Raw genomic sequence first — 24,548 nt, forward strand, 5'->3', positions numbered from 1 at the left:
GCAGCCGCTCTGGGTCCCGACCACCGCGGTCCCGGGAGAACTGGGAGCCCTGCACGCCGCCTACGCTCCCCAACCCCCCTCCCCGCAGCCCATGTACGACCCGCCACCGGCGCTACCGCTTTGGGTCCCGGCCAACACTCTCCACGGAGAGGAGGGGGTTTTTCGCGTCCCTAACGCCACCCTCACCCCCGTCCCGTGCCCCACGCCTGACCCGCCGGCGCCACCTACTTGGACCCCGACCACCGCTGCCCCCGGTGAGGGAGCTCCTCGCGCTCGCGGCCCCACGCCTGACCCGCCGGCGCCGCCGACTTGGGCCCCGAACACCGCTGTCCCCGGTGAGGGAGCTCCGCGCGGTCCTAGCGCTCGCGGTCCTAGTGCTCGCGGTGAGGGAGCTCCGCGCGGTCCTAGCGCTCGCGGTCGTAGCGATCCCCAGACCCCCCAGCACACCATGTGCGACCCGCAGACGCCGCCATTTTGGGTCCCGACCACCACGAGGGGAGGAGGGGCGCCATTGTGCGACCCGCAGACGCCGCCATTTTGGTTCCCGACCACCACGAGGGGAGGAGGGGCGCCGCCATCTTGGACCGCCCCCGACCTGTACGACGCATGGGGGCGGCCATTTTGTCCATCCCCGACGCCATCTTGGACGGCAACAACGGACCACACCCCACTACTACAACCACGGCTCGCTTCGGTTACGCTCGATCAGGCTCGGCCCCGGACACTCCAGACGACGACGACAACGGTCCTAATTAACGGCCACGAGACGCCATGCCTAGTCGACTCCGGGAGCACGGAAAGCTTTATACGCCCCGACACGGTAAGACGCTGTTCCTTGACCACCTATCCCAGCGCACAAAAGATTTGCCTAGCTGCAGGATCCCACTCCGTACAGATCCAGGGATTCTGCATAGTTACCCTAACGGTGCAGGGGAGGGAGTTCAAAAACTACAAACTTAACGTCCTTCCCCAACTCTGTGCCCCCACCTTGCTGGGATTAGATTTCCAATGTAATCTACAGAGCCTTACGTTTAAATTTGGCGGCCCCATACCCCCACTCACTATCTGCGGCCTCGCTACCCTCAAGGTGCAACCCCCGTCCTTGTTTGCGAACCTCACCCCGGATTGCAAACCCGTCGCCACTAGGAGCAGACGGTACAGCGCCCAGGACCGGACCTTCATTCGGTCCGAAGTCCAGCGGCTACTAAAGGAGGACATAATCCAGGCCAGCAATAGTCCCTGGAGAGCGCAGGTGGTAGTAGTGAAGACAGGGGAGAAACAAAGGATGGTCATTGACTATAGCCAGACCATCAACAGGTACACACAACTAGACGCGTACCCTCTCCCCCGCATATCCGACATGGTCAATCGGATTGTCCAGTATAAAGTCTTCTCCACCGTGGACCTAAAGTCCGCCTACCATCAGCTCCCCATCCGCCCAAGTGACCGCAAGTACACAGCCTTCGAGGCAGACGGGCGATTATACCATTTCCTACGGGTCCCTTTTGGCGTCACAAACGGGGTCTCGGTCTTCCAACGGGAGATGGACCGGATGGTTGATCAACATGGGTTACGGGCCACGTTCCCGTATCTCGACAATGTAACCATCTGCGGCCACGATCAGCAGGACCACGACGCCAACCTCCAAAAATTCCTCCAGACCGCCAAAGCCTTGAACCTCACGTACAACGAGGACAAGTGCATTTTTAGCACCGACCGGCTAGCCATTCTGGGCTACATAGTACGCAATGGGATAATAGGCCCCGACCCCGAACGTATGCGCGCACTCATGGAATTTCCCCTCCCGAACTGCCCAAAAGCCCTGAAACGCTGCCTGGGGTTCTTTTCGTACTACGCCCAGTGGGTCCCCCAGTACGCAGACAAGGCCCGCCCCCTAATACAGACCACGACCTTCCCTCTGTCGACAGAGGCTTGCCAGGCCTTCAGCCGCATCAAAGCGGACATCGCAAAGGCCACGATGCGCGCCATCGACGAGTCCCTCCCCTTCCAGGTCGAGAGCGACGCCTCCGACGTAGCTCTAGCGGCCACCCTTAACCAAGCGGGCAGACCCGTGGCCTTTTTCTCCCGAACCCTCCACGCCTCAGAAATCCGCCACTCCTCAGTGGAAAAGGAAGCCCAAGCCATAGTGGAAGCTGTGCGACATTGAAGGCATTACCTGGCCGGCAGGAGATTCACTCTCCTCACTGACCAACGGTCGGTAGCTTTCATGTTCGATAATGCACAGCGGGGCAAAATTAAAAATGACAAGATCTTAAGGTGGAGGATCGAGCTCTCCACCTTCAGTTATGAGATCTTGTACCGGCCCGGAAAGCTGAACGAGCCGTCCGGTGCCCTATCCCGCGGCACATGTGCCAACGCACAAATTGACCGCCTCCAAACCCTCCACGAGGACCTCTGCCACCCGGGGGTCACTCGGTTTTACCACTTCATCAAGTCCCGCAATCTCCCATACTCTTTAGAAGAGGTCCGTACAGTCACAAGGGACTGCCACATCTGCGCGGAATGCAAGCCGCATTTTTTCAGGCCAGATGGAGCGCACCTGATTAAGGCTTCCCGCCCCTTTGAACGCCTCAGTCTCGATTTCAAAGGGCCCCTCCCCTCCACCGACCGCAACGCATATTTTCTTAATGTAGTGGACGAATACTCCCGCTTCCCTTTTGCCATTCCCTGCTCCGACATGACCGCGGCCACAGTCATTAAAGCCCTGAACAGCATCTTCACACTGTTCGGTTACCCCGCATACGTCCACAGCGACAGGGGGTCCTCTTTCATGAGTGACGAGCTGCGCCAGTTCCTGCTCAGCAAGGGCATAGCCTCAAGCAGGACGACCAGCTACAACCCCCGAGGGAACGGGCAAGTAGAAAGGGAAAATGGCACGGTCTGGAAGGCCGTCCTACTGGCCCTACGGTCCAGGGATCTCCCAGTTTCACGGTGGCAGGAGGTCCTCCCGGACGCTCTCCATTCCATCCGGTCATTATTATGTACAAGCACTAATCAAACGCCCCACAAGCGTCTCCTTGTCTTCCCTAGGAAGTCCTCCTCTGGAACGTCGCTGCCGACCTGGCTGGCGGCCCCAGGACCCATCCTGCTCCGAAAGCATGTGCGGGCACATAAGGCGGACCCGTTGGTCGAAAGGGTTCACCTCCTCCACGCAAACCCCCAGTACGCCTACGTGGAGTACCCCGACGGCCGACAGGACACGGTCTCCCTGCGGGATCTGGCGCCCGCCGGCACCACGCACACCCCCCCGACACCATCAACCCAACCGCCCCCCTTCCTGCCACCGCCGCACCCCGCGACCGCCCCCTTCCCAGGAGGATCAGTCCCCCTCCCCTTTGCACCGACAGCTGAAACCGTACGGCTCCTGGAGGCGACAACACTGGTACAAGCACCACCACCACCGCCGGGGCCGAGGCGATCGACACGGACGACCAGACCGCCCGACCGACTCGTGGCGTCGATGTAAAACAAAGATGGACTGTTCAAAGAACATTTTGTTTTTTTCCTATACCCTCTGTAAATAGTTGCAACAGGACGAAACTGTCCAATACTGTACTACCATGTGAATGTTCTATCCTCCCAGGACCAGCCCTGTAAACCCTTACCACCATACGAAGCATCACCCCGCCGGGTTCATTTTTGACAAGGGGTGAATGTGGTAGTATGTATTGGGGGTCATGTGGGACTGGAAGCCCTAATGTCATTGGCTGACAGATCCCGGGTCCTGGTTGGCCGTTGACCTCAAGCTCCGCCCTGAAGGCGAAGTATAAGAAGCCGGTGTCTTCCCTCGCAGGCCAGTTTACTATCGAGCTGCTGGGGAACAGACACGCTTAATAAAGCCTCATCGACTTCACTATATTCATCTCATGGAGTCTTTGTGCGCTACACACCGTCGAGTGAAAGGGCCAGCCGGGGAGCTGGCAAGATGGCTAAGGCTGGGCTGCTGGGTGGGGCTGCACTGCTTATGGCAGAGAAGATGACCGAGGTGATGGCCTTGGAGTTGGAGAAGCAGTTCGCAAAGCACATGAAGTGTTGAGGAAGGAGATGACGGTGGCGTTGAAGGTGTTGGTGGAGGAGGCAATTGCCCCAGAGAGGGTGGCTGAGTCGAAGGCATCGGCCAAGGTGCGGGAGCAGGGTGAGAAAATGAAGGTAGTGGAGGAGACCATGTCCCAGAACAGCGATCAGCTTACCTCGATGAGGGAGGAGCTGCAGAGGGTGGTCGAGGCTAACAAAGGGTTGTGAGCAAAGTTGGAGGAATTGGAAAATCGTTCCAGGCGGCAAAATTTGAGGATTGTAGGCCAGCCCGAAGAGGTGGAGGTCCTGAGTTGGGCGAAGCAGAAGCGAGAGGTGCAGTGGGCTGGTGCTGGTGTTCGCATTTACCAGGACTTTAATGGTGGAACTGGCGAGGAGGCGAGCGGCTTTCGGTCGAGTAAAGACGGCATTATACAACAGTGGAGTGGGGTTTGGAGTGGTGCACCCAGCGAAGTTGAGGGTGACCTACCCCAACTCCAGAGACTTTTATCTTGAGACGGAGGAAGTGGCAGAGGCGTTTGTGAAAGCGGATGGCTTGGAGCAGAGTGAGGAATGGGACTGAAGATTGGTCGTGGACCATGGAAGGGGATATATATATATATGGTTTAAGTTTTGCATTTGTTTTTTGTAGCGACGGGTTTTTTCTGAGATCTGTATGTTGCACAGGACATGTCGGGCTGAGGGGGGTATGTTTTTCTGGTTGTTTTCCTGGGACTGGATGGCGCGGAGGGGGGGGGGGTGCTTAGGTCCCTAGCTTATGGTGGCGATGTTTCAGGAGCCGATAGAGAAGGGGGTACTGCCCCTACCACTGAGGAGAACTTTCGGTATCTGGGGATCCAGATAGCCAGGAGTTGGGGGGCCCTACATAAACTGAATCTGACGAGGATGGTGGAGCAAATGGAGGACTTCAAACGATGGGACATGTTACCGCTCTCGCTGGCGGGTAGAGTGCAGTCGGTCAAAATGGTGGTCCTTCCGAGGATTCTGTTTGTGTTTCAGTGCCTTCCCATCGTGATCACCAAGGCCTTTTTTAAGAGAGTGGGTAGGAGTATTATGGGGTTTGTGTGGGCGAATAAGACCCCGAGGGTAAGGAGAGGGTTCCTGGAACGCAGTAGGGACCGAGGAGGGTTGGCACTGCCAAACCTGGGGAGCTACTACTGGGCAGCAAATGTGGCGATGATCCGCAAGTGGGTTATGGAGGGAGAGGGGGTGGCATGGAAGAGGATGGAGATGGCGTCCTGTGAAGGAACAAGCCTGGGGGCGTTGGTGACGGCACCGCTGCTGCTCTCGCCGTCAAAGTATACCACGAGCCCGGTGGTGGCGGCAACGCTAAGGATCTGGGGCCAGTGGAGACGGCACAGGGGTGCAATGGGAGCATCGGTGTGGTCCCCGATCAGGGGTAACCACCGGTTTGTCCCGGCAGAGATGGACGGGGGGTTCCAGAGCTGGCATCGGGCGGGGATTAGAAGAATGGGGGACCTGTTCATCGACGGGACGTTTGCGAGCCTAGGGGCACTGGAGGAGAAGTTTGAGTTACCCCCGGGAAATGCCTTTAGATATATGCAGGTGAGGGCTTTTGTGAGGCGACAGGTGAGGGAATTCCCGTTGCTCCCGGCACAAGAAGTTCAAGACAGGGTGATCTCGGGTGTATGGGTCGGGGAGGGCAAGGTGTCGGCAATACACCAGGAGATGAAAGAAGAGGGGGAAGCGCTGGTAGAAGAGTTGAAGGGTAAATGGGAGGAGGAGCTGGGGGAGGAGATCGAGGAAAGTCTGTGGGCTGACGCCCTAGGTAGGGTTAATTCCTCCTCCTCGTGTGCCAGGCTCAGCCTGATACAATTTAAGGTGGTTCACAGAGCTCACTTGACGGGGAAGAGGTTGAGCAGGTTCTTTGGGGTAGAGGACAGATGTGGAAGGTGCTCAGGGAGCCCGGCGAACCATGTCCATATGTTTTGGTCATGCCCGGCACTGGAGGGGTTCTGGAGAGAAGTGGTGGGAGCAATATCTCAGGTGGTGTGAAAGTCCGGGTCAAGCCAAGCTGGGGGCTAGCAATATTTGGAGTAGTGGACGAACAGGGAGTGCAGGAGGCGAAAGAGGCCGTTTCTGGCCTTTGCGTCCCTAGTAGCCCGGCGAAGGATCTTGCTAATGTGGAAGGAGGCGAAGCCCCCCAGCCTGGAGGCCTGGATAAACGACATGGCTGGGTTCATAAAGCTGGAGAGGATTAAGTTTGCCTTGAGAGGGTCTGCGCAGGGGTTCTACAGGCGGTGGCAACCGTTCCTAGACTATCTCGCGGAGCGTTAGAGGAAGGTCGGTCAGCAGCAGCAGCAACCTGGGGGGGGGGGGGGACTGCCTGGGAGGGTGGATGAGCAAGAGATAACATGAAGGGTTGGGGAAACTGGCACGTACGGGTGAGGGCCAGTGTACAAAGCTATGTAACCATATCATTTTGCCATGTATATATCTTGCTCTGTGCGATTTCTCGTTATTTTGTACCGGGCGGGGGGGGGGGGGAGTTATTGTTTGTAAGGGAGCAAAATTGTGTTCAAAAACTTTAATAAATATTTTTTTTTTTTTTAAAAGAGAAGGGAGTACTGCCACAGACTTTGGGGCAGGCCTCACTCTCCTTGCTGCGAAAGAAGGATAAGGATCCAACAGAATGTGGGTTGTACAGGCCAATAACATTATTGAATGTGGAAGCAAAGATGTTGGTGAAGGTGTTGGAGGAGTGCCTATCGAAGGTCATAGGACAGTACCAGGCGGGGTTCGTGAAAGGGAGGCAGTTATTTTCGAATATGAGGAGGGTGCGGGTGTTGAATGTGGTTATGGCACCGGCCGGGGGATTTGGGGGGGGGGGGGGGAGAGAGAGAGAAAATGGGACCCAGAGGTGGTGGTTGCGCTGGACGCAGTAAAGGCATTTGATCAGGTAGAATGGGTGTAATAACCTGCACAGGACCCATCCACCTGGGGATGATTGTTCCCAGTGTTCAATTGGACTGAGTTTACCCAGCACTAGCATAAAAGGCAGGCAGCTGTCGAGCCAGCTAAAAAGGAATGAGGACCCGGTGAAAGGGAACTTGGCCCTGTGCATGTATGATGCTGTTGCTGATATGAAGGGCTTTTAAGAAGCTCATTGGACTCCCCTGGCTTTATCACAGTGGGGATATTTGATGGCGATGTTAGAGCAGTTTGGGATTGGGCCGCGATTTGTGGAGTGGGCACGGTTATTGTACAGGAGCCGAGGGCGAGTGTCCGCACAAACAGTATGAGTTTGGAGTATTTTGCTCTGCACTGGGGGACCAGGCAGGGGCGTCCTATGTCCCCTCTGTTACTTGCGCTAACGATTGAGCCATCGCGTTGAGTTTTGGGGTGTGGAAGGGAATAGTGTGCGGGTTGATGGAACATGGGTTGTCTTTATACGCGGTTGATTTATAATTGTATATGTCAGAGCAGAGTGCGTCGATGGGGTGTACTGGAGCTGCTCCGAACATTTGGGTCCTTTCGGGGTATAAGTTAAATTTGGACAAAAGTGAATACTTTGTGGTGTCCCGGCCGGGTTTTGGGGGGGGGGGGGGTTCAGAGGTTCCCGATAGCGCCGGCCTCCACATTGTTGGAGGTACTGACGACAGGGGGAATGGAGAAGGGGGTGGTGTCGGCAATTTATGGGAAGATTCTGGGGGATGGCAAGGTATCATTGGAGATGATTAAAGCTAAGTGGGAGGAAAGGTTGGGGGCGAGTATGGAGGATGGGCTGTGGTGTGAGGTACTCTGGAGGGTAAACGCCTCAACCTCAAGTGCGAGGGTGGGGCTGATACAGCTAAAGGTCGTGTATAGGGCGCACCTCACGAGGGCGAGGATGAGCCGACATTGAGGGGGTGGAGGATGTGTCTGAGCATTGTGGGAGGAGCTCTGCAAACCATTTTCACATGTTTTGGTCCTGTCCGAAACTGGAGGGGTATTGGAAGGAGGTCTTGAAAGGAGGTCTTGAAGGTCATCTCGGGGTGGTGCATGTGAGGTTCAAACCAGGGCCCCTGGAAGCCATATTCAGGGTATTGTTTACTGTTTACCATGTATGGGATGACCATAGATTCTCTTTCGGTCTTTCTTGTTTTGTATTTGGGACAGCACGGTAGCATTGTGGATCGCACAATTGCTTCACAGCTCCAGGGTCCCAAGTTCGGTTCCGGCTGGGGTCACTGTCTGTGTGGAGTCTGCACTTCCTCCCCGTGTGTGCGTGGGTTTCCTCCGGGTGCTCCGGTTTCCTCCCACAGTCCAAAGATGTGCAGGTTAGGTGGATTGGCCATGATAAATTGCCCTTAGTGTCCAAAATTGCCCTTAGTGTTGGGTGGGATTACTGGGTTATGGGGATAGGGTGGAGGTGTTGACCTTGGGTAGGGTGCTCTTTCCAAGAGCCGGTGCAGTCTCGATGGGCCGAATGGCCTCCTTCTGCACTGTAAATTCTATGTTAATCTATTTGGGATGTAGGGGGGATATTTGGGTTTGTATGTTGAAAGGATCCTGGTTGGGGGATTGCTATTGTATTTGTTGTTGTTGGTCATCTTTTGTTGGGTCTATATTTGATGAAAAAGTGGAAAATGAGGAGAATAAAAATATATTTTTAAAAAAGGACATTAGATTCATCATAACATTTCAGTATGTTAACGTTTCAGTATGTTCAGTAACATTTCAAGGGCAGCACGGTAGGACATGTGGCGAGCACTGTGGCTTCACCGCGCCAGGGTCCCAGGTTCGATTCCCCGCTGGGTCACTGTCTGTGTGGAGTCTGCACGTTCTCCCAGTGTCTGCGTGGGTTTCCTCCCGGTGCTCCGGTTTCCTCCCACAGTCCAAAGACTTGCAGGTTAGGTGGATTGGCCATGATAAATTGCCCTTAGTGACCAAAAAGGTTAGGAGGGGTTATTGGGTTACGGGGACAAGGTGGAAGTGAGAGCTTAAGTGGGTGGTGCAGACTAGATGGGCCGAATGGCCTCCTTCTGCACTATATATTCTATGTATCTGTTCACTTCCTTTTTCAAAATGAATTTACGGGATGTGGACGTCGCTGGTTAGGCCAGCATTTATTGCCCATCCCTAATTGCCCTTCAGAGGGTGGTGGTGAGCTGCCTTCTGGAACCGCTGCAGTTGCTGAGGTGTAGGTACACCCACTGTGCTGTTCGGGAGGGAGTTCCTGGATTTTGAGCCAGAGACAGTGAAGGAAAAGCGATATATTTCCAAGTCAGGGTGGTGAGTGACTTGGAGGGGAACCTCCAGGTGGTGGGGTTCCCAGGTATCTGCTGCTCTTGTCCTTCTAGATGGTAGTGGGTCATTGGTTTGGAAGGTGTTGTCTAAGAAACCTTGGTGAGTTACTGCATCTTGTAGATGGTACACACGGCTGCCACTGTTCATCGGTGGTGAAGGGTTTGAATGTTTGTGGAAGGAGGAGCAATCAAGCGGGGCTGCTTTGTCCTGGATGGTGTCGAGCTTCTCGAGTGTTGCTGGAGCTGCACTCATCCAGCCAAGTGGAGAGTATTCCATCACACTCCTGACTTGTGCCTTGTAGATGGTGGACAGGCTTTGGGGAGTCAGGAGGTGAGTCACTCGCCACAAAGTTCTTTAGCCTTTGACCTGCTCTGGTACCACAGTATTCATATGGCTAGTCCAGCTCAGATTCTGGTTAACGGCAACCTCCAGGATGTTGATTGTTGGGGATTCAGCAATGGTAATGCCATTGAATGTCATGGGGAAATGGTTCGATGCTCTCTTGTTGGAGATGGTCAATGCCTGGCATTTGTGTGGCACGAATGTAACTTACCACTTGTCAGCCCAAACCTGGATATTGTCCAGGTCTTGCTGCATTTGGACAAGGACTGATTCCACCCTTGCCCAACATCCCCTATGAACCACATTTCCCAAACATGTATCTAGAATTACATCGAATATACTGTACAGAGGACATGACCATTAGGCCAACCAGTCAAAGCCCCCTTTAATATTCACTTCAACCTCCTCCCATCCCTCTTCGTTTAACTCCATCAGTATGTATAATTGGATGGGATTTATCCTCTGATTCTCTGGGAAGCTAGGGAGGAGATTGCTGAGCCTTTGGCTTTGATCTTTAAGTCATCTTTGTCTACAGGAATAGTGCCAGAAGACTGGAGGATAGCAAATGTTGTCCCCTTGTTCAAGAAGGGGAGTAGAGATAACCCCGGCAACTATAGACCAGTGAGCCTTACTTCTGTTGTGGGCAAAATCTTGGAAAGGTTTATAAGAGATAGGATGTATAATCATCTGGAAAGGAATAATTTGATCAGACATAGTCAACATGGTTTTGTGAAGGGTAGGTCGTGCCTCACAAACCTTATTGAGTTCTTTGAGAAGGTGACCAAACAGGTGGATGAGGGTAAAGCAGTTGATGTGGTGTATATGGATTTCAGTAAAGCGTTTGATAAGGTTCCCCACGGTAGGCTACTGCAGAAAATACAGAAGCATGGGATTCCGGGAGATTTAGCAGTTTGGATCAGAAAATGGCTAGCTGGAAGAAGACAAAGGGTAGTGGTTGATGGGAACTGTTCAGATTGGAGTCCAGTTACTCGTGGTGTACCACAAGGATCTGTTTTGGGGCCACTGCTGTTTGTCATTTTTATAAATGACCTGGAGGAGGGCGTAGAAGGATGGGTGAGTAAATTTGCAGAGGACACTAAAGTCGGTGGAGTTGTGGACAGTGCGGAAGGATGTTACAAGTTACAGAGGGACATAGATAAGCTGCAGCGCTGGGCTGAGAGGTGGCAAATGGAGTTTAATGCAGAAAAGTGTGAGGTGATTCATTTTGGAAGGAATACCAGGAAGACAGAGTACTGGGCTCATGGTAAGATCCTCGGCAGTGTGGATGAGCAGAGAGATCTCGGTGTCCATGTACATAGATCTCTGAAAGTTGTCACTCAGGTTGAGAGGGTTGTTAAGAAGGCGTACGGTGTGTTAGCTTTTATTGGTAGAGGGATTGAGTTTCGGAGCCATGAGGTCATGTTGCAGCTGTACAAAACTCTGGTGCGGCCGCATTTGGAGTATTGCGTGCAATTCTGGTCGCCGCATTATAGGAAGGATGTGGATGCATTGGAAAGGGTGCAGAGGAGATTTACCAGAATGTTGCCTGGTATGGAGGGAAGATCTTACGAGGAAAGGCTGAGGGACCTGAGGCTGTTTTCGTTAGAGAGAAGGTTAAGAGGTGACTTAATTGAGGCATACAAGATTATCAGAGGATTGGCTAGGGTGGTCAGTGAGAGCCTTTTTCCTCGGATGGGGACATAGCTTTAAATTGAGGGGAGATAGATATAAGACAGATGTCAGAGGTAGGTTCTTTACTCGGAGAGTAGTAAGGGCGTGGAATGCCCTGCCTGCAACAGTAGTGGACTCGCCAACACTAAGGGCATTCAAATGGTCATTGGATAGACATATGGACGATAAGGGAATAGTGTAGATGGGATTTAGAGTGGTTTCACAGGTCGGCGCAACATCGAGGGCCGAAGGGCCTGTACTGCGCTGTAATGTTCTATGTTCTATGTTCTATTCCCCCTAGCCCAGTATCAAGCAAACCAATTCCACTGCCCCACACACTGCTCAGGGGCCTCTATCAATCTCAGCTACTGGTGGGTGGCCACATTCTGGAGAGTGAAATTCAGAAACCCTTCATTCTCTCTGATGCTGTGGAGTGTAGCCAATTGTAGCTCCAGCACAGAGATCCTCAAGTCAGCATATATTGCACCAAACTCTCAAAGGAAGAAACCCGTCACTTATTTGCTTCCCACAAGGATTCATTTAATTTATTCTCAACAAGTGAATAAGTCCACATTAAGTCCACAAGTGAATAAGCCGTCGGGTAGGCAACAGCAAGAAAATTCATCTTTCTGAAGACTACATTCAACCATTTGGAACAATCAATTTCTGATGCCATTGCACAAATTATTGGATTTATTTAATTCAGTATCATTGGTTGTTAAGTACTTTGGACTTGGAGCTTGTGAATGGTACTGAATAAGAACAAGTTCTTTTTTTCTTAACTTGCAGTAGTGGGATTTAAATTCAAGGTTTCCTCAACTAATACCCCAGCCACTGCATTGCTGTGCCCATGTTCCACACTCTTTGGACAGATTTACATTCTCACATTTTTGAGTGAATATCTTGCATTATTTTTCTACGAATTTAGTTCTAAATCTCAACTATTGACCCCTTTGTATTTTTTCCCTCGACCCCCATTCCTTATCCACCCTCTCAATTGCTACTTTTTTATTTTACCAATCCAATCACATCACCCATTGACTTCCCCAATTTCAAGAAATGTAAAATCTTATATCCATTCTCCAACAATAAAGAAGTTCTGCTGGAATAAGGTTCCAAACTTGTAAACTTAATTTTTCACCACCAGAAAATTTGTCACTAATTAAAACTTATTACCCCATTAAACATTCATTTTAATTTGAATGGACAAGCCCTTTCTTCTCCTGTGCTGATGACACAAAGGTTGGTGGAATTGCGGATAGCGATGAGGACGATCAGAGGATACAGCAGGATTTAGATTGTTTGGAGACTTGGGCGGCGAGATGGCAGATGGAGTTTAATCCGGACAAATGTGAGGTAATGCATTTTGGAAGGTCTAATGCTGGTAGGGAATATACAGTGAATGGTAGAATCCTCAAGGGTACGGACTGTCAGAGAGATCTTGGTGTACAGGTCCACAGGTCACTGAAAGGGGTGACACAGGTGGAGAAGGTAGTCAAGAAGGCATACGGCATGCTTGCCTTCATTGACCGGGGCATCGAGTATAAAAATTGGCAAGTCATGTAGCAGCTGTATAGGACCTTAGTTAGGCCACACTTGAAGTATAGTGTTCAATTCTGATCCCCACACTACCAGACGGATGTGGAGGCTTTAGAGAGGGTGCAGAAGAGATTTACAAGGATGTTGCCTGGTATGGAGGGCATTAGCTATGAGGAGAGGTTGAATAAACTTGGTTTGTTCTCACTGGAACAAAGAAGGTTATGGGGTGATCTGATAGAGGTCTACAAAATTGAGTGGCGTAGACAGAGTGGACAGTCAGAGGCTTTTTCCCCAGGGTAGAGGGGTCAATTACTAGGGGACATAGGTTTAAGGTGCGAGGGTTTAGAGTAGATGTACGAGGTAAGTTTTTGTACACAGAGGATAGTGGGTGCCTGGAACTCGCTACCGGAAGAGGTGGTGGAAGCAGGGACGATAGTGACGTTTAAGGGGCATTTTGACAAATACATGAATAGGATGGGAATAGAGGGATACGGACCCCGGAAGTGTCGAAGATTTTAGTTTAGACGGGCAGGATGGGCGCGGAGGCTTGAAGGGCCGAAGGGCCTGTTCCTGTGCTGTACTTTTCTTTGTTCTGTTTTTAGTGGGTAACTTGTTGGTAAGTACAACTTAAAACCCTTACATGTATTGGTGCAGAGTCTATTGATGAGGAACCAGTGTAGCGCTGTCTGTGATTGGAGCAAGGTAATGCGGATGGTAATTTTGAATTTCCACATTTTAGTGGCAAGGATGGTCACCAGAGGTTGTCCTGCAACTTATGTCAAAATAATGGTGATGTCACGCGAGGGATATTAGGAAATTGGGTCCAGAATTGAGACCCCAATGTAGCAGGCAATTAAGGGTTTAAACCGACTGAGGAAAAAACCTGCTGGTACAACAGCAGAGGGATACGCCCACACCTGGCCGAGAATTAATCAGGAAGGTAAGTGGAATGTTGCTCTTGGAAGTCTTGCGACTGATGCACGGGGACACCAAGGTCTCACCGAGTAACCACTTTTCTCAATTTACACTCATTCAAATAAGAATCTGCCTTCCTATTTTTGCTACCAAAGTGGATGTCACATTTATCCACGTTATATTGCATCTGCCATACCCACTCAGCCTGTCCAAATCCCGCTGAAGCATCTCTGCATCCTCCTCACAGCTCACCCTCCCACCCAACTTTGTATCATCTGCAAATTTAAAGATACTACATTTAATTCCCTCGTCCAAATCATTAATACACAATGTGAACAGTTGGTTTCCTACCACAGATCCCTGTGGTACCCCACAATTCACTGCCTGCCAATTGGAAAAAGACCCATTTATTCAAACTTTTTGCCTCCTGTCTGCTAACCAGCTTTCCATCCATCGCAAGACACTACCCACAATCCCATGTACTTTAACTTTACATCGTAATCTGCTATGTGAAACCTCGTTGAAAGTAAGTCTAAATAAACCACATCCACCGGTTCTCCCTGGTCAACTCTACTGGTTACATCTTCAAAGAATTCTAGTAGATTAGGCAAGCATGATTTTCCTTTCATAAATCCATGCTGACTTTGTCTGATTACACCACTGCTTTCCAAATGCTGTGCTATGAAATCCTTGATAATGGACTTTAGCGTTAGGCTCACTGGTCTATAGTTCCCTTTTTCTCTCGCCCTCCCTTTTTGAATGGCAGAGTTACATTAGCTAGCCTCCAATCTGTAGGAACCATTCCAGAGTCCAAAGAATTTTGGAAAATGACCACGAATGGATCTACTGTTTCTAGGACCACTTCCTTAAATGCTCTGGGATGACGACTATCAGGCCCTGGAGATTTTCAACCTTCAATCCCGTTAATTTCCCCCAAACCATTTCTTTACTGATACTAATTTCCTTCAGCTCCTCACTGAAACTTGTGCTTCTCAGAACTTCCGGTATATTATTCATGTCTTCCTTTGTGAAGACAGAAGCAAAGTACGAATTTAGTTCCTCAGCCATTTCTTTGTTCTCCGTTATGAATTCCCCTGTTTCTGACTGTAAGGGGCCTACATTCATTTTTAACAATCTTCTTCCCTTTACACACTTATAGAAATTTTACAGTCAGTTTTTATGTTCCCTTCTAGCTTACTTTCAGATTGTATTTTCCCCATCTTAATAAATCCCTTGGTTCCCCTTTACTGAATTTCAAACTGTTCCCAATCCTCAGGTCTATTGCTTTTTCTTGCTAATTTGTATGCCTCTTCTTTGAATCTAATACCATCTCTAATTTCCCTTGTAAGCCATGGTTTGACCACGGTTCCCTTTCTACTCTTGCGCCAAATAGGAATAAACATCTTTTGGAGTTCACCTATTCATTCCTTGAATGCCTGCTTTTTCCTTTCCACTGTCCTTCCTTTCAGTAATGTTTCCCAGTCCGTCAAAGCTAGTTCATGTCTCATACCATCATAGTTACCTTTATTCAGGTTCAGGACCCTGGTCTCAGAATCAACTACCTCACTGTCCATCTTGATAAAGAAGTCTACCATATTATGGTCACTCATCCCCAAGGGTTTTCTCACAACAAAATTGTCAACTGAACCTTTCTCAATGCACAACACCCAGTCCAAGATGGCCTGTTCCCTTGTTGGTTCCTCAACGTATTGGTCCAGAAAACAATCGCATATACACTCCAGAAATTCCTCCTGTGATGTTCTGTGACTAATTTGACTCACTCAATCGAGATGAAGATTAAAGCCACCCATAATCACTCTTCATCACATGCATCTCTGATTTCCTGTCTTGACCCTGTTTTGACAGGTTAAATGTCAGGGAGGATGTCTCGTTTTGGGGGGGAATCCAGAACTAAGGGGCACATTTTGAAAATAAGGGGTCTCCCATTTAAGAGCGATGAGGAGGAATTTCTTCTCTCAGAGGGACATTAGCTTTTGGAAGTCTCTTCCCCAGTGTGCAGTGGAGGCTGGGTAATTGAATATATTCAAGGCTGACTGAGACAGGTTTTTGATTGGCAAGAGAGTCAAGGATTATGGTGGGCAGGAAAATGGAGTTAAGGCCACAATCAGATCAGCCATGATCTTATTGAATGGACGCGTGGACGTGATGGACTGAGTTGAAATCCTGGATCGCCCTGTCTAGCAGCGCTGTGGGTGTGACTGCAACACATGGACTGCAGCGGTTAGAGATGTCAGTACGTCACCACTTTCTCACGGACAATTAAATTTAGAATCATCGGCAAAAGGAGGAAAGGTGATGTGAAGAAAAACACGTTCACCCAGAGGGTGGTTGGATTCTGCAACAAACCTCCTGAGAGGGTGGCAGAGGCAGATTCCGTTGAGATATTCAAGAGGGAACTGGATTCCTGAGAAGAATGTGTAACGTTATACAGATACGGCAGGGGAATGGAACTAGGTAGAATGCTCTATCAGAGAGCCAGTGCAAAGTTGATGGGCCGAAAGACCTCCTTCTGCGCCATAAAGATTCTGTGATTCTGGATATTGCGGAAATTAAGTGATCGGGAAACAATGTGGGGAAGGTGGAGTTGAGGTAGAAGATCGGCCATGATTTTATTGAATGGCAGCGCAGATTCGAAGGGTAGAATGGCCTCACTCCTGGTCCTGTTTCTTGTCCTCTTCTGTTCCCATTGTACCCTCAATATTAATTCTGTTGCAATAAGTGGGTCAGTGTGTACGATTAAACTTTGAAAATCAGAACTTGTACCTTTTGTTCAATGTGTTCACTCCAAACAACATTTCTCAGGTCTTCCCCAACCAAAGGACATGCTTCATCCACTTTGGTTAATAAAACAACTTGTGGTATCTCTTTAGATGAAAGAAAGAATGTATTTATTAGCCGATCTCCCATAGCATTGCTCACAAGTCACAGGGTATATTATAGATTACACAGTGAATTAAAGGCTAAGTATTAGTCAGTCCTTTCAAACTGCTTGTTACAGTTTTATATCCATCTGAACAGCAGATGGGCTGTGATTTAAGTTCTCATCTTAAAGACACTTCTGACAATATATACAAATAGTAAAACTTGACGGGCGGGATTCTCCGAAACGGAGGCAGAGTGTCCACGCCGTCGTGAACGCCATCGCGTTTCACGACGGCGTGAAACGGGCGCGGTCACTACCGATTCTGGCCCCCACAGGGGCCAGCACAGCACTGGAGAGGTTCACGCCACTCCAGCCTCCCTTCCTGGCGCCAACTGGGCGCTGCGCCAACCCGCGAATGTGCGGGGGACTTCCTCAACGCACCGGCCCCGACGCAGGTTCAGGGTTCAGGGGCCGGGCCGCGTAACACAATAGGGCCGGGGCTGGAGAGGCTGATCACGGGCCAGACCCCATCGGAGCCTCGGAGCCCCCCCCCCCCCCGGTGAAGGAGTTCCCCTCCCCCCCCCCCCCCCCCCCCCCGGGTGAAGGAGCTCCCCTTCCCCCCCCCCTCACAGGCCGCCCCCCAGCCCTGCGCGCAGAGTTCCCGCCAGCTGCAAGCAGGTGTGGACGGCGCCGGCGGGACTCTGCCATTTCCGCGCAGCCGCTCGGCCCATCAAGAACGGAGAATCGGCGGCCCGGCTGCGGACAGCGGCACGCGACCGGCATGCGCCAAACGCGCCGGCGCAAATGGCACCGATTCTCCTCTCCTCGGCGAATCGCGTGCTGGCGTCGGGGCGGCGTGGCACGGTTGCAGCGATTCTCTGGCCCGGCGCGGGGCTCGGAGAATCCCGCCCGACATTTTTTTTAAAGCAAGTGGAATGGCTTAAAAAAAAAATTCTACTTAAATATTGTATGTTTGGAAATAGCAATCATAATATTAGATGTATTATTCTTCACATAAAAGGCACCAAAATAATAACGAGCTGACTTCCGGTGACGACGATATGCTGAGCTGTCGCACGTCAGGTGGCTCTCCTCCCATGGATCCATAAATTGGCCACCTTGTGGCGAAAACTCACCAGAAAACTTGGCAATTCGTTCCCCAAACATTAGTAAGATGGAGGAAGAAAGAGAGGAAAAAAATGCCTGGAAAAAGCCAGTCTAGGGGCTAAGCAGAGGCCAGGATTGGAAGGGGCCAGGAACTGAGACAATTGACGAGCTGACCAGTGCACGAGGCTGATCGTGATGCAGGGCAATGAGGGGTAAAGTCGAGGGCAGGGACCCCACGAACTACATAGCCCAGATGCTGGGTAACCTGGTAGGAAGGGAGACTTTCCCCAACCCACCAGAAACAGATAGGGCTCACCGGTCGCTGCGGCCGAAACCCAAAGCAGTGGAACAACCGAGGGCAGTAATAACTGCATCGGTACCAAGACGAGGAAAGAATCCTGCGCTGGGCCAGGCAGTGCAAAACTGCAACTGGGAAAACAACAGAATCAGAATGTACGGGACAATGGGGCTGGCCTGGCCAAGCAGCGGGCGGAATTTAACAGGTTGAAGGCAGCACACTACAAGAATGGCGTACACATTGGTATGCTGTACCCGGCAAAGCTCTGGGTCACATACCAGGGCAAAGAACACTTTTTCACAGTCCCCGCCGAAGCAGACAAGTTCACCGCGGAATGCGGATTGGAGCAGCGACAACAAGGCAAGCGATAGAATCCATGGCGAGGGCAACAGCCCGGCAACACGGGGGGGGGGGGGGGGGGGGGGGGGGGGGGAAAGAGGGGAGAGAAAGAAGCACCTCTTCCCCACCCCACCCCCCATAAACACATTCTGAGCGACAAGCAGCAAGCCACCACCTGCGAGACCGCTTCGGGTGGGAGAAAGTGGCCTCGTTCGAGAAAACGAGAGCAGCGGAAAAGGGAAGGCAGAGGGGCAAGTGAGAGGAGTGCAGGGTGAGACGGGGGAAGAATGGGCAGGAAATACAGAGAGCGGGCGAGGGAGAAATGAGACAGTAACTCCTGGGAGGGGGGTCACTACACTAGCGGGAAAGGTAGCGCCGGGAGTATGTGGCAGATAAAGGCCGTGGCGCACCCCCGACAGGGGGGACAGCGCCAGGCAGGGGGGTGGGGAACAAGCAGCGGGGACGGGGGAGCAAAGGGGGTTAGGAGCTGGGGGAAGGGGGACAATGGGGGGGGGGGGGCGGGGAGGGGTGTCAGGGAGGGGGACATAGGGAAAGAGAAAAACAGGAGTGGAGCGAAAGCGGCAATATGGCTACAAATATGCAACCTGGGGCCCGGAGCAAAGAAGCACTGCAAGCAACCACTTAGTACGGTTTCTGAGCGAAGGGAGATCCCGGAGTACAGGGACCTACCCACGTGCCGAACGCACAACTGCCAGCCATGTTGGGTGCCCCGTGAACAAAGGGAAACCCTGGAGCGCAGGGACCCGCCCGCATGGGGAGAGCAGTGACAGCGGCCATCTTGGACAGCCTCCAAACAAAGGGAAACGCGGGAAACCCCGGAGTTCAGAGGCGCGCCCACCAGGTATGGTTAATCCCACAGGAGCGGGGGGACAAAAAAAAACCACCAGGATAGTCACCTGGAACGTCAGGGGACTCAATGGCCCAGTGAAACGATCCAGAGTCTTCACCCACCTAAGAAACATGAAAGCCGACAGTCTTCCTCCAAGAGACACACCTGAGAGAGCAGGACCGACTGCGGGTAAGGAAGAGCTGGGTGGGACTGACCTACCATTCCTGCTACGGGACGAGGGCGGCAATACTAATCAATAAGAGGACGATGGTTAAGGCGATGTCGATGGTTACAGACCCAGGGGGAAGATACGTCTTGGTCAGCGGTGCCCTGGACAGGGTACCGGTAGTACCCGTTAACGTGTATGTCCCCAACTGGGACAGCATGAAATTCATTAAAAAGACCATGGCGGAAATCCCTGACATAGCAACACACCGACTGATCATGGCAGGAGTGGGAAGGGGGGGGTGGACTTTAACTGTGTACAAGACCTACGGACAGACAAGTCGAACCACAAAACAGGGAAGACCTCGAACATGGCAAAGGAACTCGGTCGCTTTATGGAGCAGATGGGAGCGGTGGACCCTAGAGTATTCACGCACCCAGGGGAGAAAGAGTTCTCCTTCTCACTGCAGCTTAAAAACTTCCTAAGGAAGGTGACAAGAACGTACCCGCGACCACCGCGGCGGACGCTATTGGCAGAACTACTGGATGCAGACATTCGAGGCAGAGGGAACTGTAGCGACATGTATGAACGACTGGTCGAGAGAGGGCCAACACAGTACTGGACGCGACGAGGAGGAAACGGTAGGAAGACTTGGGGTTGGAAATAGGATGGGGACTCTGGAGTGAAGCACTACCATGGGGTCAATTCCACCTCTACGTGCGCGAGGCTCAACCTAACGCAACTAAAAGTGGTACATAGAGCTTAACAAGAACCCAAATGAGTAGGTTCTTCCCGGAGGTGGAGGACAGATGTGAACGGTGCCAAGGAGGCCCAGTTAACCACGCCCACATGTTCTGGTCTTGCCCCAGACTTGCGGGGTTCTGGAAAGCCTTCTCCGAGGCAATGTCCAAAGCGGTGGGGATGAGGGTGGAGCCATGCCCGAGAGTGGTGGTCTTCAGGGTATCAGACCAGCCAAATCATTTCCTAGGGAGGAGGGCGGACGTCCTTGCCTTTGCCTCCCTGATCGCCCGCCATAGAGTCCTGCTCGGCTGGCGGTCAGCAGCACTACCTGAAGCTGCAGACAAGCTGTCCGACCTATCAGAATTTTTCCAAATGGAGACAATCAAATTCGCCATCCGTGGGTCGGAAGACGGCTTCCTCAAAACATGGGAGCCATTCACCCGACTGTTCCGGGACCAGTTTTTTGGCCAACAAACAAACAAATAAGTAGCTAGGAGCCAGGGGAAGGTAGCCAAGACATGATCGAAGAGAGGGATGTGAGGGAGGATCGGGGGGGGGGGGGGGGGGGGGGAGCAAGAAGGAGTAGCCAAATCCAGCAGGAAAGAAAGGGGAGTAGCAGAGGAGAAGGGGGTGGGGGTGGGAGGGGGGGGGGGGGGGGAGGCAGGAAGAGAGGGAGGACGAGGGGAAGAGGACAACAGAGGGGAGCCACTAGGGAGAAAAGAGGAGGGAACCCAAACTGGGGGGAAGAGCACAGGAAACAACAACAAACATAAGCACAGCAAGGCCAAAGAGAGCGAGAAAGAAAGAACAGGAAGAAGAAATGACCAATGGCCAATGCTGAGGCAAATGGACAAAATGTTTTTTAATGACCAAGAGATGCCGAGTGGAGTGCCAAGATCCCTGCCCATCCCACTCGCCCTGCAGTCATTTATCATTGACTTGAAGCAGGTCTTGCACCCTTCAGCAACAAAAAAGTGTCCACTCAGAAAGATAACAGACAATCAGAGGTCATCAGCTCTCCAGCCCGTACCAGCCTCCCCGAACAGGCGCCGGAATGTGGCGACTAGGGGCTTTTCACAGTAACTTCATTTGAAGCCTACTTGTGACAATAAGCGATTTTCAGGGTTTTTTTCAGTTCAGGACCAGCAGCGCCACCAGGAGCAATGGCCACTGCTGGTACTGCCACAAGGATTGCAGGATGGTATGCTATGTTGGAACTAGGCCGGGAAAAAGTCTTTGGGTCTCGCCAGGGCAGGTTGGCAGTCAGGATGAGGGCGGGTGGGCAGGACAAAAAGACTAGGGGGGGGGGGAAAAGAAACCCGAGGGAGATACATGATTATATCCAAACATGGGGAACCTTTCAATGAGCCCAGGGAGCCCATTAAGGATGGACAACACCCTTCCTTGCGCACTGACCCCTCCATTCATGCCGCCAGCCCACACAGGAAAGGTTGCTACACTGGATGCTTGGCATGGGCCTCTTCCGTTGTGGGTTAAATCCCAGTGGCTGTGAGAGGAGGCCCTTAAGTAAACTTAATTTGCCACTTACGGGCTTCCATTGGCCCAGAGGTGGGCAGGCTGCCTGACAACAGGGGCAAGCAGGTGGTAGGTACATGCCCATTTAATTTACCTTCCTTAAACCCACTGGGTGGGAGGGGGGGGGGCGCTCCATTATATATAACATGGAAATTTGTGGACACTAAAGGCCAAATTCTCCAGCCCCATAGGGGCGGCAGCCAACAATCAAACAGTCAAGAGCTGGACATCCGTACTGGGGATATCCTTGAGGCCATTGTTTAAGTATGTGGATCAGGGAAGGGCACTGTTGTGTTCTGTGGTTCCACCGTTGATAAAGATACACACACAACATATATGTGTTCAACTGGAACGATTATTTATTGTCAAACACGTGGAAAGATAACTAACAGATTTATATAAAGACAAAATTACTTGAATTCCTAGGGAGCTAATCTAAGTGAGCCTATCCTGTTGCATGTCCTCCTACCAACTGGCGCATCACTCCAGTCACGTGATGCATGTCTGACGCCACACGCTGGCCGGAGGTCTTAACTATGATTAAATGCACTGATATGCAACTTTATAGATCTAATAATAATGATAATAATCGCTTATTGTCACAAGTAGGCTTCAATGAAGTTACTGTGAAAAGCCCCTAGTCGCCACATTCCGGTGCCTGGTCGGGGAGGCCGGTACGGGAATTGAACCGTGCTGCTGGCATTGTTCTGCATTACTGGCCAGCTGTTTAGCCCACTGTGCTAAACCACCACAAATCTATACAACTATATACATTTGTGTGTGCATGCATATCACAACAGGCACCAGAGCACAGTCTCCGTAATGTTCCCGGCAGGGTTCAAGAGTCTGGGGTCTAGGGGGTTGCTGCTGTGGCCGGGGCTGAGTGTGCAGAGCGAGGTTCTCCAGCACAACTGGCTGGGTGGATAACACACTGAGAGAAGGTGGGACACATAAGGGTGGGGAAAGTTTGGGGGATTTGAAGGTCCCGACTGGAAGCTCTAACTGATTGTCGGTCTCTCTCGAGAGGACACCTCAGAGGGCAGTGAGGCTATATGGGTAGAGATCAGGAATAAGAAGGGTGCAGTCACAATGTTGGGGGTATACTACAGGCCTCCCAACAGCCAGCGGGAGATAGAGGAGCAGATAGGTAGACAGATTTTGGAAAAGAGTAAAAACAACAGGGTTGTGGTGATGGGAGACTTCAACTTCCCCAATATTGACTGGGACTCACTTAGTGCCAGGGGCTTAGACGGGGCAGAGTTTGTAAGGAGCATCCAGGAGGGCTTCTTAAAACAATATGTAAACAGTCCAACTAGGGAAGAGGCGGTACTGGACCTGGTATTGGGGAATGAGCCCGGCCAGGTGGTAGATGTTTCAGTAGGGGAGCATTTCGGTAACAGTGACCACAATTCAGTAAGTTTTAAAGTACTGGTGGACAAGGATAAGAGTGGTCCGAGGATGAATGTGCTAAATTGGGGGAAGGCTAATTATAACAATATTAGGCGGGAACTGAAGAGCATAGATTGGGGGCGGATGTTTGAGGGCAAATCAACATCTGACATGTGGGAGGCTTTCAAGTGTCAGTTGATAGGAATACAGGACAGGCATGTTCCTGTGAGGAAGAAAGACAAATACGGCAATTTTCGGGAACCTTGGATGACGAATGATATTGTAGGCCTCGTCAAAAAGAAAAAGGAGGCATTTGTCAGGGCTAAAAGGCTGGGAACAGACGAAGCCTGTGTGGCATATAAGGAAAGTAGGAAGGAACTTAAGCAGGGAGTCAGGAGGGCTAGAAGGGGTCATGAAAAGTCATTGGCAAATAGGGTTAAGGAAAATCCCAAGGCTTTTTACACTTACATAAAAAGCAAGAGGGTAGCCAGGGAAAGGGTTGGCCCACTGAAGGATAGGCAAGGGAATCTATGTGTGGAGCCAGAGGAAATGGGCGAGGTACTAAATGAATACTTTGCATCAGTATTCACCAAAGAGAAGGAATTGGTAGATGTTGAGTCTGGAGAAGGGGGTGTAGATAGCCTGGGTCACATTGTGATCCAAAAAGACGAGGTGTTGGGTGTCTTAAAAAATATTAAGGTAGATAAGTCCCCAGGGCCGGATGGGATCTACCCCAGAATACTGAAGGAGGCTGGAGAGGAAATTGCTGAGGCCTTGACAGAAATCTTTGGATCCTCGCTGTCTTCAGGGGATGTCCCGGAGGACTGGAGAATAGCCAATGTTGTTCCTCTGTTTAAGAAGGGTGGCAGGGATAATCCCGGGAACTACAGGCCGGTGAGCCTTACTTCAGTGGTAGGGAAATTACTGGAGAGAATTCTTCGAGACAGGATCTACTCCCATTTGGAAGCAAATGGACGTATTAGTGAGAGGCAGCACGGTTTTGTGAAGGGGAGGTCGTGTCTCACTAACTTGATCGAGTTTTTCGAGGAGGTCACTAAGATGATTGATGCAGGTAGGGCAGTAGATGTTGTCTATATGGACTTCAGTAAGGCCTTTGACAAGGTCCCTCATGGTAGACTAGTACAAAAGGTGAAGTCACACGGGATCAGGGGTGAACTGGCAAGGTGGATACAGAACTGGCTAGGCCATAGAAGGCAGAGGGTAGCAATGGAGGGATGCTTTTCTAATTGGAGGGCTGTGACCAGTGGTGTTCCACAGGGATCAGTGCTGGGACCTTTGCTCTTTGTAGTATATATAAATGATTTGGAGGAAAATGTAACTGGTCTGATTAGTAAGTTTGCAGACGACACAAAGGTTGGTGGAATTGCGGATAGCGATGAGGACTGTCTGAGGATACAGCAGGATTTAGATGTCTGGAGACTTGGGCGGAGAGATGGCAGATGGAGTT

The 24,548-nt window shown here is 51.3% G+C and overlaps 1 protein-coding gene across 7 annotated transcripts in view; it reads right to left on the reverse strand.

Moving 5' to 3' along the window:
- LOC140426063 (interferon-induced protein 44-like) overlaps positions 1–24,548 on the reverse strand; it is a 93,349-nt gene that overhangs the window by 2,121 nt on the left and 66,680 nt on the right. For all 7 annotated transcript variants that reach the window (XM_072510383.1, XM_072510377.1, XM_072510378.1 and 4 more), the window contains one exon: positions 16,555–16,655. In XM_072510383.1, the coding sequence (XP_072366484.1) occupies positions 16,555–16,655 (101 nt within the window). The remainder of the gene's footprint in view (positions 1–16,554; positions 16,656–24,548) is intronic.

Source organism: Scyliorhinus torazame, chromosome 7, assembly GCF_047496885.1.
Source record: "Scyliorhinus torazame isolate Kashiwa2021f chromosome 7, sScyTor2.1, whole genome shotgun sequence".
Taxonomy (NCBI): Eukaryota; Metazoa; Chordata; class Chondrichthyes; order Carcharhiniformes; family Scyliorhinidae; genus Scyliorhinus; species Scyliorhinus torazame.